At 37.9% G+C, this 21513-nt stretch overlaps 1 protein-coding gene across 1 annotated transcript in view; it reads right to left on the minus strand.

Annotated features, from left to right (window-relative positions):
- Window positions 1–21513, minus strand: part of LOC107296866 (polypeptide N-acetylgalactosaminyltransferase 13) — a 98851-nt gene that overhangs the window by 37871 nt on the left and 39467 nt on the right. Inside the window, exon 7 of the mRNA XM_015826221.1 lies at window positions 13815–13995. Within this exon, the coding sequence (XP_015681707.1) occupies window positions 13815–13995 (181 nt within the window). The remainder of the gene's footprint in view (window positions 1–13814; window positions 13996–21513) is intronic.

Below are 21513 nucleotides of genomic sequence, written 5' to 3' on the forward strand. Positions count from 1 at the left end.
GGCGGAACCGCGTTCCGGCACCTTTTTCCGGGCCGGCCGCACCGGAAATAGCCCCTCCCACACCGGAAATAGCCCCTCCCAAATTTTACTTGCATTCCTGTTCTCTAAAGGGGCGGTCCTAGGGTTTGATGAGGGCGTGGCCAGGTTTGAGTTCCGCCACCTTTTCTCCGAGAAAAAAAGCCCTGTTTAATATTAATATTAATTTGAATATTTTGTTTTTAACTTTGTTGTATGTTGCTCATAATCACTTGCTTCTGAGATGGGCTGGTATGTATGCATGATTTAAAAATCAATCTATAACTTCAGAAACCTGGTCTACAATGTAAAAAGGTCTTTCAACTTTATGTTGGAAATATGCATATGTGAGTGTTAGAGAGTGTGGAGTTTTCTCCCTGTTTTCTCCCTCAGTAGCTTGTCCTACCAGTTTAGTGGGGTAGAGGTTCTCCTTAGTAGCTCCTTAATGACAGTGTTATTTTCTGCTTGATTTTTTCTTTTTGTCTGATATTAATCCCTGCTTACTTGAGTATAAGCTGCTGGAGAGGCTGTGTTTTGGGTCTGGTCATTTTGTTTATTAGCTTTTTTAATTGGATGTTTTGAATGGTATGTAAATGTGGTTTTTCTTTTGTGTTGATTAATGACAGATTTGTCTGAATCCCAAGCTTCCAAGAATTTCCTTGCATTTCTTAATTTAACTTGGTTTAGGTTGCTGTTTTTCAATTGAAAACTATGGTTTCAATTCTGAAATTGTATTGTATTGTCCACGTATTGTGAGATTATCCAAGAAGCTTCTTCAGCTCTGACTGGATGGTGGGGAATGGAAGGATTTATACTCCTTGCAGACAGCTGGTCATTTGCATTCTTTTAGAGAATTGTTGAGGCCACCTGGAAGTTTATCTGTGTTGTCAGGGTCACCCGAGTTGTGCAAATGGGTGTGGAGCCTTTTTGGAATTGCTGAAAGGACTGTGTTATAGACTGGAGATAGATGATGTCGGATCCCTCCATCTCTGCTGAGAGAGGGCAGTTCAACTTTGACATAGATGGCCTCTTTGACCCCATAGATCTTTAGGCTAGGCTGGCATTTTTATCCACCTAGCAAGTCCTGCCTTAGGACCTGGGATAAAAAGATGTTCTTGTTTGATGGTGTTAAAAGTATCATTGCAGAATGTAAACTGTTTCAAGTAAAGTTAATTATTATTAACTATTCTCTCCATCTCCATGATCCTCACATGGACAAAGAAATGAGCAAGGGATCCCTTCCTTGTCATACTCTTACAAAATTATTTTTATTTTTCCAGGTGCTAAGTTCCATTTACTTAGTAAATTTGCCCTCTAAAACTAGCTTTCTTATAAGTCTCCCTAAGCTCCTCCTAGCTCAGCAGGAAGCAATGCCCCAATCACACAAAATAGGCAAGGAGTCACTGTAAATAAACCATCATCGGTAACAAGTAATTTATAACAGCACTCAGGATGCAATCATCACAAACTCTTCTCCTGGGTTCTTCCTTTTTCCTCTACGTCCCAACTTACCTGTTCATTTGTTTAGTCTTAAGATGACACCCCTAATCCCTGTTCACTCACTCCTTCAGCTGTTCACCATGACTCTAGTGCCCTCTCCCTTCCTTTTTTTTGAATAAATGAAAGAAATATTTCCATCTTCCATAAATAACCAAAATCCTGCAGTGTAATATTTCATCAGTAGAGGGAGGTGTGGTACTAAAAAAAAACCCCAACAAACTCAACAACCTTTACAAATAAAAAGGATTGGGTTATCCTCTTCTGTTGAAGGAGCAGAGCTATCAAGTTTTACACCCCTAATTTAGAGATGGCAAGTAAAAAGTAATCTTTGAACTGAACTCAGAAAATGATTTAGTATTGGTGTAATATAAGAAGTGAAATGTGTGTTTCCCCACAAACTACTTGGCAATTTCTCTACTGACTGAAATTCCTGATTCTGTAAAAAACATGCTGCCTGCCTGCCTGCCTGCCTGTTTACCTGCCTGCCTGCCTGCCTGCCTGTCTGTCTATCTATCTATCTTGACCACCCATCTTACCATAAGGTAATTCTGGGCAGCTTACAACATTAAAAGATAAAACTGTATATATAAAATACTACAACAATATAAAAATAGAAAAGACCGAACCTAAAAGACAGGATGGGAGGAAGCAGGATGAGCTGGGGGAGGTGAAATCTGATATTAATCTATCAATCACCTCCAACATGAAGACCCTCCTGTGGAGCCCCAAGAGTTTTTAAGCTCTTATGGAGGGTCGGGAGGGTTGAAGCCAACCTATGGGGCAAAATGTTCCAGAGGGCAGGCACAACGGCAGAAAAGGCCCTTCTCCTGGACTCCACCAGCCAGAATACCCTGGCAGCATGCCTCCTCTGCTAGCACCCATGGGGAGTGGCCCAATCCCAGTGGGATGAATTGGTCCCTTAAGTAACCTGGATCCATGCCATGAAGGATTTTAAAGGTGATTACCAATACCTTGAATTGCACCCGGAAACTGACTGGTAGCCAATGCAGCTTGCTGAGCATGATGCTACATGGGCAACCTTTGGGGCCCGAAACACTGCCTGCACTGCTATACTCTGCACCTCACATGGACTTGCCCCATATAATCAATTCATAGGCAAAGAACTTTTCTCAATCAAAGGATTGCTGTCTCAAACTCAGATTGGATTAAAATCATCCCAACCCTCTGCAATTGAGAAATTACTCCAATATTATTTGTTTGGGAATACTGACAAGGTCCTTAGAAGGACTGCTTTAAAAGAGGCCAGCCTGCCATTGCATTCAGACAAGAAGCAAAAACACCTTCCATTAAAGAGGTACCAATAGTCTATCTGTCAACCTGATTCTGACTGAGTTTAAAAAACAACAACAACAACTACAGATTACATCCACGCTCTCAGGCTTTGTAAGAGGAATATTATCTATAACTGCTTGAATAGCTTGAATCTTAGCTGCATCCATTTGACTTAGCTATGATTGGTTCTAACGGCGCTCTGTTAGCATGCATTGGTCACAGCCAGCTCGAATACTCTTGATGTTGGTTTGCTAGGCTTCTTATGAGTAAAACTCACTATTGAGAACTTTATTGAAAATACCATTCTAATAATCAATTTTGCGGGGCACAATGATGGCAGAGAGATAAACTGACTCTGTAGTTTCATTATTTTCAGACACTCAGAACATAGAAAGGTAAAACGACTCAAGCTTTAAAATGGCCTCTACAGACTCATCAACTGCTGATGCTAAAATATACCTGTGAGCTATTTCCAGAGAAAATGCCTTCAATTTACACGTTGAATACATTCCTCAACCTTATCTTTGAAAGACTCCATTAGAATTAATCAGCAGGGTGGATAGGGCACTATTACTGTATACCCAACGGTATCTTGTAAACTAATGGTAGGTATACTTCGATCCACTGAATTCCAGTTATTTTTTTCACAACCCACAGCCAAATTGATGCTATACCTAGAAGGTACCTAAAAAGTTGTCTCCTTTACGAACATCTCTTGTCCATTGCCAACTTCTTCCAGAATATTTTTTTAACTTTCCAGTGTAGCTGACTGCCTAGTCTTCTAAGCACTAACATGGATTGACCCTGGCTTTGCTTTCTGAGATCAAGATCTCTATCTAAGGTCACTTTCATCCAGGCATATTTTTATTACTCAAGCCAAGTTACAACTAATCTTTCCAGAATGAATTGTGGATAATAAGTACTTATTAACCATTTGGTTTCCTGGTCTATCAACTCCTCTTATTTATTAATACGATACACTTTCACTTAGTGTGATCCATGCCATATCAAACCCTACGCCTAAAAGATCATAATGCTCATTTTAATAACCACCATATTTTCTTCCCATGAAGTGCTGGACTTTAAGAAATTTGTGCAAATCTCAGAGTAAGTGAACTTATGCAGATATATTGCATAAGGGTCAATAATTTACCCATTCATCTATTTTCCTATTCTATTTGGTTCTTAAGCTTAATTTTAAAAATTGGGATCGTGTACCTATCTCTTATGAATGACTGAGTTGGGTTTTTTTTAGTTCTTCCTTCAATTCAGTATATTAAAGTCCATTCCTTCCTCATCAGTCTTTGGTAAAAAGCAAAAGGTGACTTCATGAACTATTAAATGAAAATTAAAGCTAATCCTATTCTAATTAAACAAACACTGGTTGTGTGGCTGCAGTTGAAGGACACATTTTCATCCGTTTCCCCTTCCTCATATGCATTTGGGGAATTGAAGACCAGCACACAGTTCTTTTATAAAAATCCAGCTCTTCCTTTTTGATTAAAGTTACATGTGCTTTAGAGTACATGGGTACTCTAGACTACACGGGTAGTCCTTGATTTATGACAGCCCTCCCCCCCAAAAAAGTTATATTCAAGTTGGTTCCAAAGTATACCCCTGATTGCATTTTACAGCTGATTGCAGTGCCCCATGATCATGTGACTGCAATTTACTTTGGCTTCCAGGCAAAATTAGCCCATAGTGAATTATGAATTTGCTTAACAACTACAATATTTGCTTAATGACAATGGCATTTGCTCAACAACCATCGTAAAAAAGTCATAAAATTGGGTCTGGTCACATGGTGGCCTGCTTTACGACTGTCACATCTTATGATCACAACTACAGGCTCAATTACAATTGTAACTCGAACACTACCTGTATATAAAAAACACTTGAGGCATATTTGAAATTTGAAAATGTATATGCTTCTCCAAACTCTTCTGCCTGAGTACGTCCATCTGCTAGTGAAAAGGCATGAAAATGGAAAAATTTGGAGAATAGCGCATCTTTTCTGGAGCAGATAGGCTCCCTCAATCCAGAAACACTGCAATGTGTTTTATGTGTTTCACGTTAAACATTTATACATAGATTAATCTTAGAAATATATTTTAACTAACTGTAACTGAAACTGTAAATGAAATCAACATTAAGGGGTTATTTTTAAGAATTTTATTAAAGTTTACTGTAAGATAAAAATACAAAAAGAAACAAAAGTTAGAAAGCTAAGAGAAACAAAGAGAGGGCTGCAATGAGACAGAAAAAAAGTAGAGACTTCCAACTTCTTTCAGTGCAACTAAATATCCCCCCCCCCAAAAAAAACGAATTGCAACCTCAACCTTTTGCTTCACATTTCTCAACATTTCAAGCCATTTCGATAATAGCAACATTATTCTAATTGTTAAAACCTAAAATAATCAAAGTTTCATTTTATTTCAGTTTGGAGCAAAAACGTTTTGATCTAGTCTCATGCATTTGTTTTGGGGGTATGACCCATGTCACTCAAAAGTCACATAGAGAAGCAGCTCTGCTTGTTTTTACATTCTCCTGGAGAATCCGACTACATGAATTGTGCTAGCCAGGTGATATATATTGCGAATTTCATTGCAATTAGCAAAAATAAGTTATCCTTGGCATTAGAAACAAATTACGGTAAAAACACTGCTGTCTGGATTCAATAACCTCCTTCCCCTGGCGAAGATGCCCTTAAGCAGGGGTGTCAAATTGCTGGCCCACGGGCAGGACACGTCACAAGAAAACTGCGCCTACCCCATTGCTGGCAATGGGGAAAAAATTCCAATACGTCACGCAACGTCATGTGACGTCGCGAGTTTGACATGTCTGCCTTATAGTGTATTTATAGCAAGCAATCCAAAGAAAAAAGAAAAAAAAATCCATAAGAGCTTCTACCCTATGACTGTCAAAAAACCCTCACTCATGAAGTCGCCAAGCTAGTCTTAAAGGAGAATGTTCCCTGTATAAAAAGCTGCTTTGTATGCTATGCAGGTACTTGGAATTCTTTGAAATGCAAATAGATATTTCATGAACTGGTCTTTTAAATTTCTATACTGTATTGCTTTCCTCTCACTAGGAGGTTTATAACATTTATAATCCATCCATTAATATTATAGTACTATAGTTAAAAATGAAACTTTCAACTTAACATGATCTCACATCAAGAAGGAAGAGCGGACAGAAAAATAAGATCTGGACAAAACCCTGGACAATTCCACTTTGTTGACTTAAAGTTGCACAGCCATCTGAAAATAAGCCTGGAGACCTCCTCCTACCTGATAAATATGGGCATGTTCACAACTATGTATTCTTATACAATATACACAATGAAATGAATAATAATTGCCTGTAAAGCACAGTACCCCATTTATAAATTAACTAATCCCCAGCTTCAGGTATCTTATTTATAATATACATTTGTAACCAACAGAAAAACTCAAGTTTTTGTCCATGCCCAGTGGTGGGATTCATCCAGTTCGCACAAGTTCGGCAGAACTGGTAGCTAATTTTTTGTTCCCCGGGTCCAGAATGGACTTCCGGAAGCGGCATCCACACAGAGAACTGGTTGTTCACATATTTGAATCCCACCACTGTCCATGCCCCTCTATCCAGCAACAAACACACAAACACAAACCCCAGGAAGAAGATGGGGCAAAGAAAGGGACAGTATCTCTGGGAAAAGAAAAAAAAGGACAAAAAACACCTGGATGGAACAGAAGTAAAAAAAAGAGACAGAGAATCCTGCTGAAGTGTTGCAAAAAAAGAAAAAGAAACGAAAGAAAAAAAAGGTTAAGTTCACCAGAGAAACAGACTTTTATTTTATTGTTGTATTGTTGTAAAGGGAGAAACTGTTTTCCTGGAGAACTTAACCTTTTTTTTGTAACATCTCAGCAGAGAACTCTGCAGTCTGTTGCATTTCTTGCCCACTTTTTTGATTTCAATAGCTTCAGTTCTTATCACTGAGTGTCAAATGAGCTGGTAATTTTGGGTCTAGTGCATGTAAAAAAATCCTCTTATTCCCATCCCCTCAATGAACAACCATTTTTGTTCAGTGATTCTTCAAACTCACAACAGTGTTGAATGAGGGGGACTTTAAGACAGGTCCTTGCTGTTGCAGTAGTCGCATAAGTATCATTCAGATGCTTGGCAACTGGCTGGCAATTATGATGTCGTGGAGTCTCGCAATCACGTGATTGCTATTTGCCACCTTCATTGCTGACTTTCCACAAGCAACGTCAATGGGGAGGCCCCCCAGGAACTCACAAACGGCGATCATATGATGTGGGACATTTGCAACCGTGTGGGACTGCCACAATTGCCACTGTAAGTCAGCACAGTTGTGACATTGTGCTTTATATACTTAGCTCCAATATTTCAATTACCTTATTTCAGATCCAAACATTACTATACTGTGTCTATTGTTCTGATAGGTGTTTATTAACGTAACACTTATCAAAAGTGTTTTTCATTGTTTATGCTTAGTTTGGGGGGCACCTACAATGTTTTCAGGAAAGATATAGTCCTCGAAGCACAACCACAATTGAGCCCAAAATTTCTGTTGCTAAGCATGCCAGTTGTTAAGTGAGTTTTGCCCCACTTTATGCCCATTCTGGTCACAGTTGTTAAGGGAATCACTGCAGTTGTTAAGTTAGTACTACACTGTAAAGTCCATCTGGCTTCCCCATTGACTTTGCCTGTCAGGAGATCTCAAAAGATGATGACAGGACCCTGGGACACTGCAACTATCATAAATACATGCCAGTTGCCAAGCGTCTGAATTTTTTATCACATGACCATGGGGATGCTGCAAAGGTTGTAAGTGTGAAAAACGGTCATGTCACTTTTTTTCAGTGCCACTGTACCTTTGAATGATCACTAATTGAATGGTTGTAAATCTAGACCAGGGGTAGGCAACCTTGGCTCTTTTATGACTCATGGACTTCAACTCCCAGAATTCCTGAGCCAGCATGGCTCAGCCTGGAAACCTCTCCCTTTTCCCTCAGCATGGCTGGCTCAGGAATTCTGGGAGTTGAAGTCCACGAATCATAAAAGAGCCAAGGTTGCCTACCCCTGGTCTAGAACTACCCGTATTCCATACAATGGATCAAAATTATAGAGGATAATAATTCAGTGGTTGGTTCTAAAATCATGCCTTTCTTCCCCACTAAATCTGGTCTTTCAGTGCCCCACAATGATCTACTCAAGGATGGCTCTGGATGGGAGAGAATGTAACCAGAGACTTAGTAGCCCTGAGCAAGGTATGTTAATATGTTAATAATTAATCTTTTAAAAGATAATTATATTGAGAATTAGGAATGAAAAGAATAAAAATAAATACCAAATACAAAAAAATACAGAGGAAAATTAAAAAAAGTGTGATAAATAACTAAAAAAGAAAAAGAGGAAAGAAAGGAAAGAAAAAAGAAAAAAACTTCCCCCTTCATCCCAGCAAGGACAGGCAGCTTTAACAGTTTATCATCAGCAGGATAATCTCTCTCTTCACCCTGTAGCTCATCTCTTAAGTAAAGAATATAATCCAAATGCACACAAACACTACATGAATTGTGGTGTGGATCTTTGTTTCTGTTTGTAGATACTGAATTTGAGAGAGCCATTCAGTGACTACTTTAGAGGATGGGCAATTTCCCCCCGTTTTCCATTTTCCAGTCATAACTCTGATTATTTTCTGCATCATATTTTTTTTAAAAAAGCAACTCAAAAATATAGATAATATTCTGCAATATATGCAATTTGTATTAATGTTTTCCAAGAAATGAATGCTATTTCTCTCATATAATGCAGTTTTGTGTTTCTTAAGTCATATATAGGCACTTTTGTACCTTTGTGTGTTTTTATGTTCCAAACTGCAAAGGAAAATTAAAAGTATTTTTGCATTAAATATCACATACAATGTTTGGATCTGTAAACTGCAGTTCCAAATTAAAATTATATGGCATTAAAATTAATTATGCCCAAATTAAAATGTATACTGAATAAATTGCTCCCTACCTTTACAACTGATTTCTGCATACAATTCCACTGTCTGGGAGTGTTTTAATAAAAGACTTGTTTATTACAGAGACAGAAAATTCTATTTTTAAGAACAGGGATAGAATTGACAGTACAATTCTATGTATTCATTTGGAAATAAACTCCAGGGTATACAGTGAGTTATAACATATGTTGAGCAAGCCCTAATATAATCAACTGCATTTTACTTGAGGGTAAGCCTATTTGATAAAATGGGATATAATTAATTGTAATCATTACCCTTCCTAAAAAAAAAGATAGTTCTCTCTACTAACCATAATTAAAAATGTAATCAAAATAGAAAATCACCACAAAGCAATTATAAGGGCTATAAACCTTTGCATTATGCAACATTCAGAGTTATTAGCTGACACCACTTTTTTGATGTAAAATTAATAGTAAATTGAAAAATCAATTTATTACAAAAACCGTAATTTTTTTTGAAGGTTCAAAGAAATTGGCAATGAACAAGACCAAATATATTAGGAATTAAGATCCAACGGATCTTTATATTTTGACACTGGATGTAGAAAAGGCAGGTATTTATAAAACTATAAATTAATTGCCTACTGACTTATCTATTTTTAATTGTGTTCTAAACCTGTTACCTGAAAACACATGAGGACATGCTACCTAACGGTGTGACAATAACAGCAAACAGTAAATCAAGAAACAAAGAAGCAAAGGGGAAAAAATAAGCCAAACCTTAAAAAAGTCAAAGCATCAGACCTCAGATGAAAACAGCCCAAAGTCTGATGATGTAAGAACTTCTAAATCTTCCCACTGCATCCTTGTCAGAAAATTTAATTGAATCCACTATCTTCCCACTTTTGCCTAGTTACAATGTTTTAGTCAGTTCTTTAGTATGTTATTGTTTACCGACTCTTCATGTGACATTGACCATTATATTATGAACTGCAACCAGTAATATGCATCATGAAGCACCCAACATATTTATTGGTACAAACTCTGCCTTGTTATATAAGTACTAAAGACGTTGGTACGACAAAACCAGATTTCAGGAAAACATCATTATTTTATTCTTGATCAAAAATACAATTTGAAGTTCTCAATTCTGTTGTCTCTGATCAAGAAAAGAAAAATGCCATTTAAGTATGAAACTAGATTCCTAGGCATATTTATTAATTGTTTAACACCACCCAAAACCCAATGACAATGTTAGAGGACCCCATACTATGTGAGTTTAGTAGAGCTACCCAAGGTGGTACATCAAAATTATACACTGTAATTCTTTCACAACTAGCTGTTAAAGCAATCGCTGAGCTAATTATTTACAGTAAAATAAACTTTTGGCAGAGTTGGACCATATTTAATGTTTGTGAAGAGTTAAAGGCTTCAGTGGAAATTATGCAAAGTGGGCAGCACCATCCACACACAAGGGTGGAGCCAAAATATTCCATCTGTTTCTTGATTCAGGATCAGGTTGGTTAAGCTTATATTACAGCTTTCTGTCACTTTCTATTCAAAATGGCAGGAAACCTCACCACAGATCAACAACAATCTTAGCAGTGATTTCAGCACTGCAATTACAGCAGGTCTGGGGAATGGTTATTGAAAAGGCCGTGGAGCCATCTTCAGTTCACCATTTCTTCCCCGGAAAGATCATTTGTTGTATTTTTAAATAAAAGTGATAAGTTATGAGAAGGAACCACTCACATGGATGACCTTCATCGGCCCTTGGATGAAGCATCCCCTTCCTCATCCTGTTGGACCCCTCATTGACATTGACATCATCAACCATGGTATCCTGCTACAACAGGTAGGAATGGGATCAACCATTTTACAGTGGTTCCAATCATACTTGAGTGGGCAAGTGGGCAATTCCAGTTAGTAATCATAGGGTGTGAGTGGTCAAGCCTTTGGTTGCTCCATTTTGTAGTGCCATTGGACTTGGCCCTATAGAATTCACCATTCTATAAAACCACTGGGAGAGGTTGGTTCAGTATCTCGATGACACTCAAGTAGGTATTATAATACTGGCCTGAACTGGAGATGCTGCAAAGAATCTTCAATTTAGTTTAGCAAGATTTCTATCTGTAAATGAGGAACAATAAAGGTAACTGCTCAGAAGTAATGGTACATGTCATTCTTGGTTCTTGGGGCCTGATAACAATTTTGGCAAACTCAAGCAACTATTAGCATCATTATAGATATACTCTGATAATTGTGAAGGAGAATGCTTTTCAACTCTCTTTCTCCTGACCAAATTATCTAAGTTCCACTGTCTCTTTGTCCTCTGGAACGCGGCCTCTCTGTCCTGGGAATCCAGACCACATTTCATTACAGCTTAAGAAATGGAGAGTTGGATCTAGTGTCAGAATCTGGCCTCCCAGTCACTTGGTTCACTGGCTCAGGGGTGTCAAACTGCCGGCCCACGGGCCAAATGCGTCATGTCAAAACCGCGACCACCCCAGCTCTGGCAATGGGAAAAAAGTTGCAATACATCACATGACACGGCGAGTTTGTCACCCCTGCACTAGCTGATTGCAAAACCTCCATTTCACAATCTTCTTGCAAGGAACAGCTGCCTGGAGCCCAAATAGATTAATTCTCCTTCAATCTGGAGAATTCTTCAGGCTGCAAGTGTCTTGCCTGAGCCCCAGGTAGTTGAGGGTTAGGGTTAGGGTTAGGCCCATTGCAAGCCACTCAATCCACCACATCCCCACCGAAAGCAAAACAACCTTAAATGGAAAAAAAAATATCTCAAGACATAGAGGAGCAGAATAATTTTAAATATGTTTTGTTTCCATTTTCCACTCATATTCTAAAAGATTCAAAGGACCCATCCTAATTTATTACAACAATAGACTTCTTACATGCCTTAGGTCAGTGATGGCGAACCTTTTAGAGACTGAATGCCCAAACTGCAACCCAAAACCCACCTATGCATCATCGGGTGCCGGGTGGGTGTGGCCCATTGGGTGGGTGTGGCCCATTGGGTGGGTGTGGCCCACTGGGTGGGCATGGCTGCGATGGTAACTGCAGACTGGGTGGGACTAAAAAGTTTAATCAATCAATTCCAACTTTGCAAGATCTTTTTTTTCCCCGCGAGAAGTTGAAATTGACTGATTGAACCTTTTTTTTTTTTTGCACACGGCGGCAGAGGCCTAAAGCGAAAAGATTTTATAAAACCCAGCTGAAGGCCTAGGACTGGGGCGACAGCGTGCGTGCCCACAGAGAGGGCTCTGAGTGCCGCCTCTGGCACCCGTGCCATAGGTTCGCCACCACTGCCTTAGGTTTATGTGCTGGATTAAAATAAAATAAAAAGTTATTTCTTGCAAAAATAAATAAATAAAGTACTAAGTACTAAGACTTCCCCCCCCAAAAGTACACATTCTAACTTTTAAGCCGACTTTATCCTTTAGAAGGTTACTAAATACATGATTATTATTTTTTAAACGACCGTGATGGACAACTTACAAAACAGAACTGGATAGAAATGCCCCCATTTTCTATGGCTGTTTCCCTATTGCTTAAGGTTATTTGAAGAAAAGGTTTTTATCTTTGGTGTTATTATTACTACTACTGTAAATTTAAAACCAAAGCATCATAATTTTATCACATTCTGTGGAAGGGGGTCTTTGGAATGAGAAGGCAGCTTTTGCACACTCCGTGATCACTTCTTTATTACAACTGCATAGGAGAACCACCTTCACTGTTTACAGGGCATTCCTATATGTGTTTTCTCAGAGCTAAATGTCAGTGTATTCAGGGATGTTTATTGAGATATTCATGCATATGATTGCTGCCTAAGGGGATGCAACAGAATCCAAATCAAGTGTGTCAGTCCTGGAAACAAATGATTTAACCTGCTGAAGTTCTAGATGAATTGTTTCTATCACCAGTGGGGCACCCCTTGCTCGCTGGGGCTGGTGGGAGCTGATGTTAGTAACATATGGAGGATCACAAATCTCTCATCTCTGCCTTGCAGTCATGAACCATTTCATTTGAAGTTAGAGATTTTTTGTAATAAGCCATCTTTCCCGTAGTGCTCTTTCTCTGTGGGTTTATTTGAAACTTGATCTGAATCAGTCCTAAACATCATCTACCTGGAAAATACATGAATATATATGAAACCCAATCACAAAGGCGGGGAGAAAACAGGGAGAATGGTGTACTTTCCATCAACTCTTCTACTCTTAAATTTTAAGCCCTACTGTTTATCTTTCTTTTTGTTTTGTTTTCTCAAAGTTCAAGAGTTAAATTATATATTTGGATAATCTGAAGTATGTTGATCAGCATGGCATTTTTCTTTCAGTTTTTACTTATTATAATTTAAATGCTGTAGCAATACTATAGAAGATATCATACCACATCATCATTTAGATTGATTGTAACTGACAAAGAAATAAAAATTAAATATCAGTACCAATAATGCTGAAACCAGGTGTATGGGGTAGACACACACACACACACACACGTGTGTATGTGTGTGTGTGTGTGTGTGTGTGTGTGTAAAATCTATATATAAAGTCTAAAGAAAAGAAGAAACAGGGGCGACATGATACCAGTATTCCAGTATTCGAGGGGCTGCCACAAAGAAGAGGGGGTCAAATTATTCTCCAAAGCACCAGAGGGCAGGACAAGAGACAATGGTTGGAAACTGACCAAAGAGAGAAGCAACCTGGAATTAAGGAGAAACTTCCTAATAGTTAGGACAATTAACCAGTGGAACAGCTTGCCTTCAGAAATCGGGGCCACTCCATCACTGAAGGTTTTTAAGAAGAGACTAGAGTCACTTGTCTGAAATGGTATAGGTTCTCCTGCTTGAGTAGGGGGCTGGACTAGAAGACCTCCAAGGTCCGTTCCAGCTCTATTATGTATATGTATATGTATATGTATATGTATATGTATATGTATATGTATATGTATGTATTGTATGTGGATTTGTATATCCTTGTGTATATTTCTTATAAAATTGTAATGAAATTATTCCTTACCTGGAGATATTATATAGAAGAAATCTTTAAATTCATCCATCCACACTTCTGCAAGTCTTCTGTTATTTTTGTTAATTACATGGCCAGTACCACCAGGAAATGTATAAGGAGTAGCTTTTCGAAAAACATGACCAACATGTGAACACGTTACAATCTCCAGGGAGCCTCCACACTGCCATATCTGAAATTTAAAAAGTAAATCAAAATCAGCTTCATTTTCAAGCATCTAATTAAATGTTAGCTGCTGCTTTATACTGGAAGGGCCACAATTGCAGCAATTAGTAAACTAACGTTAGTAATTAGCAAAGCTATCCATCCGAGTCAGGTATTCTGCAATGCAGAGAGGTTCAAAACATCTCTTTTTGATTCATAACCATAACTGTATCTTTTACAAGCTGTTCAAAATGAAAGTATGCACATTCACAGAACTTTTGAAACAGTTCCCCTAATCTTGCAAAAGATGCTGCTGCTTTAATATCTCATTCCCCCCCCCCATTTTTAGAACATCGAGGTGCCTGCACCAGCTCCATAGTTGCCCCCAGGAGTCAATGGGGACAGCCATCATGTTATCCATGGAATCATCAAGGGAGGAACAACAGAAAATGGTAGACAGCTCTATGGATGTGAAAATTGGACTCTTAAGAAGTATGATACGAAGAGTATTGATACTTGAGAACCATGTTGTTGGAGAAAATGCCTAAGAATACCACTGATGAACTGATGGATCATTGAACAAATCAATCCAATATTCTCAGTCGAGACACAAATGACCAGGCTCATATCATCCTGCTTCAGACACATTATGTGAAGGCCCAACTCTATGGAGAAAGCTCTAATGTTAGGAAAAGGAAGAGAATGACCAGCAGCAGGATAGATGGACTCAATTACAGCAGCTATAGGTACACTGTTGGAAGACTTAAAGAATCAGGTTGGGAACAAATCCTCCTGGAGAAAACCGATGTGGTTGCTAAGAGTCAGTGATAAAACTTGATGACACAATAATAAAAAAAGTAACAAACTTGAAACCTGGCTGCACTTTCCCTTCCCTCCTCCTTATCCCGTCTTGAGTTTCTTCCTAATATTCTTTGTTTACCAAGTTCAAAACTTGTTTACGTGTATGTTGTTGAAACCTATCTGCATAGTTTCTCCAAGGTTATCTCTGTGGCTACAGAATGATGCCGTTCACCTTTCCAGTGCTGAATCTCTAAAATTCCATCAGTAATTTAATGAGTTCTGCATTAAAGGAGAAAGAGGAAAGATTTCCACTTATTTACATAGCATGTCATTAGCCATCAGGCAACTCTGCTCTCCTTATCTTTTCCTTCTGCAGGAAGGTAAACAAGAATTATCCCTGAAGTCTACTGTAGTCCTCCCCCCTGAGCATTGCCACCAATAGCCTTGGAGGATGAAAACAGTGGAAGGAAGACAGCCAGAATCCCATTCAGCTGGACTCTTCCTCCCTCCCCAGCCATGGCCAACAAACACTATGTGGGAAAGAGCCAGAAATTTGTTTCCCCAAAATATTTCTTGCCTTTTTATTTACAATTCTTTATATTCATTGTACTCTGCTTTGGGATGGTTGTTATGCAGAATTTGAATAACCGGAGTAAACAAATAGCCATAACTTCATCTTAATAAATACATGTTCACGTTTACCTCCCATTAATACCAGAAAATCATAAAATTAAATGCCACCGCACAAAATACTGGTCTTATACTTGGCTCATAGAATACATAATCTTGAACATTACTGATCAGGTATTATGGACATTTTAAAAAAAAAATGTAGGAGACATAGCGAGTGATAAAGGTATCATTGCAATCAAAACAAAAGTGGATGGATTTGCTTAGAATGTAATAAGAATAAGAAATATAATAATAATAAGAAATATAATAAGAAGAAGAAACTCTCTTTCCTCCTTGCTGTTTTTCTCTTGTTATCAATTATCAAAAATACATCTCAGCCCATCTCCACACACACAATTCATGCAGCAATGATGATGATGATGATGCCTTTTTCTTTCTGGATGATGACATAAACCTTTTTACTTCCATCACTAACATGTCCCAGCTTCTTTCATCCAATATCAAGAGATTCTGGCTTCAATTTCAAAATAACCCAGTGCCAATTAAAATGAATGAAGCTGGCTTGTAGCAGCTAAAGAAAATGATGCCTATAAACTTCAGAAATAGGTGAGATGATTATATAAGCCTTCAGTAATGGAGCTTGATGGATGTGGCACTCAAGAAAGGAAGGATGGTACAAGGCAACTAGTGGATATTTTTCATATTAGCAATTGATTCTGAAGCAGAGAAGGTGCTTTCAAGGGGATGTAGGCTAATAGGCCTTGCCATAGCTGTGTGATTCCCCTGGAGAATTATGTTTGAAATAAGGAGCCACTCCTGCTCAAAGCACCTTGTTGCACCATTAGTATATCCTTCAAACACACCTTTTCCTATAATTGCACTGCTACTGTAAGGGCTGAATAAAAAAAAATCCTTTTTTAAGAAAGTGACAACAAAACAGACATACATGCCCATACCCTCCAAAGCGCTTTTCTGCTTCAGACCCAAAGTGTGGCATATATCTAATGATAACAATATACAAGAAGGCATGAATAAATCCAACGAAAGAGCTGATTTCAAAATACATGTTTTAGCCGAACTGGGTCAAAACTGGGAGGCAGACAAGTTGACCACGTTGTTAAGATGCTCAGTTCAACTCTACTTACATTTGTACTGAAGGGCTGCATATGGTTAAGGATCTATTTTAAAGAAAATGTTTATCTATTAAAGCATTTGACATTCCAATGGAACACTGCTACAGTTTTAAGGGAAGAGTTGAACCTCAAAAGATGATTGGTATTAATGGAAATGTTGCTATAGCAACTGATTGCAGACTTTACTTAATTAGAGTGAAAGCAATTAAACAGAAGTTAATTAGTATAGCAAGAGAAGTAGTTGGGTTTGGCCATAATAGTATCAAAACACATTTCCCATTTCACAGATAAAGTACAAGCAATCATGTCAATGTGAGAACATGATTAGCTTTTGGGGTACCACAGGAAATTGGGGTGGGTGGGTTTTTTGGGGGGGATGGGTGAGTTTTTGATCATAGTCTGTCCTATCAGAAGGGCTGTATATAATTCTAAAGCTGTAATAGAAATTCACAGGATATTGTAAACAGACTTCAATAGTGCTGCTCATATATTCTTACGATTAAAGAATAAATGTTGGGAAATGGATAGCACAGCTAATTACCAACAAGATTTTGAGCTGACTGCACAGTGACATCATTGCAAGACCTTCTTCAGTTTCCTCTCCTGAATACTAAAGGGAGAGAGAATTTTCTGCGGATTACTTTCAACATGGAACTTCATCAGACTAGGCCTCATAACTTACACTCTCAGTTACTGGAGATTCATCTATTTATTTGGGACAATTGATTTATTGCATTCTTCGGTTCTCCGCTGTATTATGCTTGGCTTGGTTTACAGGGCTGCTTGCTGAATTATTTCATCTTACTTATATTTCATTTGCCAGGCAAAGCCGCGCTTTGTTATTTGATGTCTGATGTCTTATATTTTGCTGTGATTGCTTTGACATTTTCATGACTTGTCTGAAAGAATAAGAAATGTTGGAGGCAATGCTGGTTTGGGGTCTAGGGCTTGAAAAACTGCAGCAGAATATCAATATTTCTATATAACAGGAATGATTTTGTTGTAATTTATTTGTTAATGAAATCTATATGGCTGCCCCTCTAGCCAAAAAAAACCCATAAAATAAAAACAAAGAATTTCTTTAAAGCAAATAATCAACTAAAACTACTTTGGGGCTCAGTACAACCACAAAACCAGTGAAGTAACGCACACTCGTGCCAGAGCTCCTCTGCTAACATCCCAACCCCAAGGCCTGGGGGAAATTCATGGCCTCGTGAAAGACCAATATAGTGCAGATGGCCTGTGTTACAGGTTGTCCTCGGCCATTCGTTTAGGGACCGTTTGAAGTTACAACGGCACTGAAAAAGGCGACTTATGACTTTTTAACACTTACGAGCCTCCCACAGGGCCTTGCAGCATCCCACAGGGCCATGTGATCAAAATTCAGATGCTTGGCAACTAGTTCCTATTTATGATGATTGCAGTATCCTGGGAGGTCATATGATCATCTTTTGTGAGCTTCTGATAAGTCAATGAGGGAAGCCAGATTCACACTCCACAACCGTGTTATTAACTGAACAACTACAGGGATTCACTTAACAAAAGTGTGTCAAGAAAGATCATGAAACGGGACAAAATTTGTTTAGCAACTGTCTTGCTTAGCAAACAGAAATTTTGAGCTTAATTGTGGTCATAAGTTGAGGACTTACTGTTACGTATTGTTATTATTAAGGACAACATTTTTCTGATTGGTGATCCTAATTTTCTATAGGTTTAGAACAGAGGTGTCAACCTCGCAATGTCACATGACGTGTCGTGACATATCGTGACTTTTTTTCCATTGCCGGCAATTGGGTGGACGCGGTTTTGGCATGATGCATCTGGCCCACGGGCCGGCAGTTTGACGCCCCTGGTTTAGAACATGTGTTTCAAGTATGATCCCTGTCCTTTTGCAAGGCAATCCCTGGTGGTGGGAATGTAATCAATCAATCAGGCTGGCCATTTTCGGGATTAGAATACGGCTGCCAATTAAGTGCAGTTTGTTATTGTTAAAATTAGCTTGAGCTGGAAACTGAAAATAGAAAGTATATTGGAATATTGGCCAAGAATGCTGTCTTGGATATGAACTTCTCTGGACAGTCTAGGGATACTTAGTTATGTGAAATTTGTGCCATATCTGTAATTTCATGCTCCTGCCTCTGACAACTCAATATCCTTCAACATAAAGACTCAAAAATCTCTTTTTTTACATAGAAATGTTGCATCTCAGCGTTTAATTATTGATTGTGAAGATAAACAATCGTTCGCATGATGATGTTTCTTTTCATTTGGAAAAGTTAAGTATGGTTGCAGTATGAAAATACTGTATGAGACCCTTATAATACAACACTTACAGCACATAATCATCAAGCAATAAGGAATTATTCCTTTTTCACCCCAGCTGTTGTTTTTTTAAAAGAATTCTCACATTTATTCATAGTAATTATATATCTTCTCTCACAGCCGAGATCCTAATTTCATAAGCACATCAGAAAAACATTTTTCCCAGAATGATTTATAGTGCAATATTATTTAAGATTCTTCCTGTGCTTTTCTTTTCCAAAATGTTAGTCTTCAAAAGTAGCTGACATGTCAAAATATGAAAATATATTAAAATGCCAAATGAAGAAGCAGAAACAAATTTTAAAAAAATCCCAAAATGACCATACATTTTAAGCAACATCAGAGCCAAATGGTTAGTAAAATACGTTTGCAAAGTTTCCATTCCAGCTCTCTCAAGGCTTTATACTTCTACCTCTGATGCAAAGTCAATCAATCTGTATTACAGGGATTCATGATCACTGTAGCATGCTGCTCATGATTATGTGTAAGAGATAGCTCAATGTCAGCTAGCAGAAGAAAAGGCTGCTTTTTTGGGGGGGGGAGGGGGAGGCCAGCTCTCAAATTCATCCCAAAAGATTTCCAGAGAGATGCATTTACAGAAACGACCATAAAAGCATTAGTTCACATTTCAGCTAAATATCCGTGTTTACTTTCATGCTCAAATATGCTTTAATCCAGGGAACTTTTTTAAAAACACACACACACACAAAGCAATTGGATTTCCAAACAGACTCAATGCTTCACTATTCCCAAAATAAAATAAATGTGACCATTTCTGTCTTGCTTTTAATGTTTTTTTTTTTTAAAATTAAAAATCACTTCGTGCCTGCAGTAAATTCTTTATATTTTGCAGTTCATTCTTTATTCTCTTTGCGTTTACAGGTTGTCCTCATTTAGTGACTACCTTGTTTAGTGATCATTCATAGTTACAATGGCAATAAACAGTAACGTTGTAACCAATCCTCACATTTACAACTTTTACAAGTCTATAAAGCACAGGAAAAGTGAAGTAACATCATAAATACAGTCATGGTTTCACTTAGGAAACACTTTGTTTAACAACAAAGCCGCCAAACGAGAACTCCTTGTAATGTTCTATGTGATATATGTGATATTATGATAGGTTCAGCTTCTATAACTTCCCCACTATTCACCATTCCCAAAAGATAATAGTGTTGTGGTTGAAATACACTGAGAACAATCCAACCCTGAAGGAGTAGAAATGGCTTCCAGCTTGAAAGTCAGTTTTTGGTGGTTTGATCTCACTGCATTCCTGTTGCCAAGAAAAAAACTTTCAAATGTTGGTATATGAACCGCTACAACACTGAAATGCATCTTGTCAGTCACAGTTGGGCTGATGAATATATAATAAAAGAGTTTTTGCTTCATTTTTTGCAGATGTCTTAAGATCTATAATGCTCTGGAAGATAAACTCAATTTCTTTTTATTCCTAGTTTCTGATACTAAGCTTCTAAAATCAGCAACTTGCTTCCCTGGGTCTTCATCAATGCTGCTTATTCTCAGTATCATTTCTTTTTTTCACAGAGCTGTCTACATAATGTGTGCTCCTCTGATTTGAGCAGTTCATCCCATTATTATTTTTCTTAAAGAGCAGATATGCAGAGAAAGGTGGGAGGGAAGCAGGCTCCCTCTCTGGGCAATTTATTACTTAAGATTTCTTAGGCAATAAGAGCCCAGCAAGGTTGCAGATCTTCTAGAGTATTAATGGCTCACATGGTAACAGTTTCTTGAAGCAAAAAGCAAAAGCGATAAGCTTGGTACGTAGCTGGTATCATTTATCCCACAAACCATGTACTTATAACGCCACTGGCTTTTCAGTTTGCTTGCCTTTTTTTTTTTTTTCCAAATTAAGACTATAAATATCTATACAGTTCCAACTTTTAAAAATAGTTCAATTTGCTCCTGCAAATTATACTCAAATTACAATACTCGTCTCTAATGCTTAAAATGGTACTTGGGAGTATATCTATATCTCCCTGTTTCCTAAACTCTCCTTAATATAAGCCGAAAGCAATATGCCCTGATTTAAAAAAAAACAAAACATTAGGCATTTAGTAGAAGCTCTAATGTGGGTAACCAAGCATAGGACATTTCCGGATGAAGATGACTAAAATTAAAAATGTAAATAGAAAATAACCCTAACCCTCTTCCTATCATCCCTACAATCTTCTCTCTTGACATTGAGATTTGGGAATGGGTGAGGGTTCAAATTCATTCTCAACCCACTGGATGACTTTGGACTAGTTCCTCTCAGCTCAATCTATTTTTAGGTTTTTAAACTTAAACATTTGAAAGGATTTTTGTTATGGATCAAGGATTTTTGTTATGGAGGAAGGAATAGTACGCATGCCTCCTTGAGTTTCTGGAGCAGGGGTAAGATATACCTCAAACATATACATATTAACAATAAATGTTGCAGTGAGCTCAGATGTTATGAAAAATATACAAAGCAAAAAGGGCTCTTGATTTCCATGTGAATGACAGAGTAGAGGATTTCTACAATCTTCTGTATAGAGTTTTGTTTTGTTTTTTTAAAAAAAGGAAAGACCCTATACTGTCTGATACGAATATTAGATTAGTAAAGATATCACAAAAGAAACTTAGATTCAAGCCACTTTAGCTACTGGAAATGGAAA

The sequence above is a fragment of the Protobothrops mucrosquamatus genome, unplaced genomic scaffold (assembly GCF_001527695.2).
Source record: "Protobothrops mucrosquamatus isolate PMUCROS unplaced genomic scaffold, P.Mucros_1.0 scaffold3010, whole genome shotgun sequence".
Classification (NCBI taxonomy): Eukaryota; Metazoa; Chordata; class Lepidosauria; order Squamata; family Viperidae; genus Protobothrops; species Protobothrops mucrosquamatus.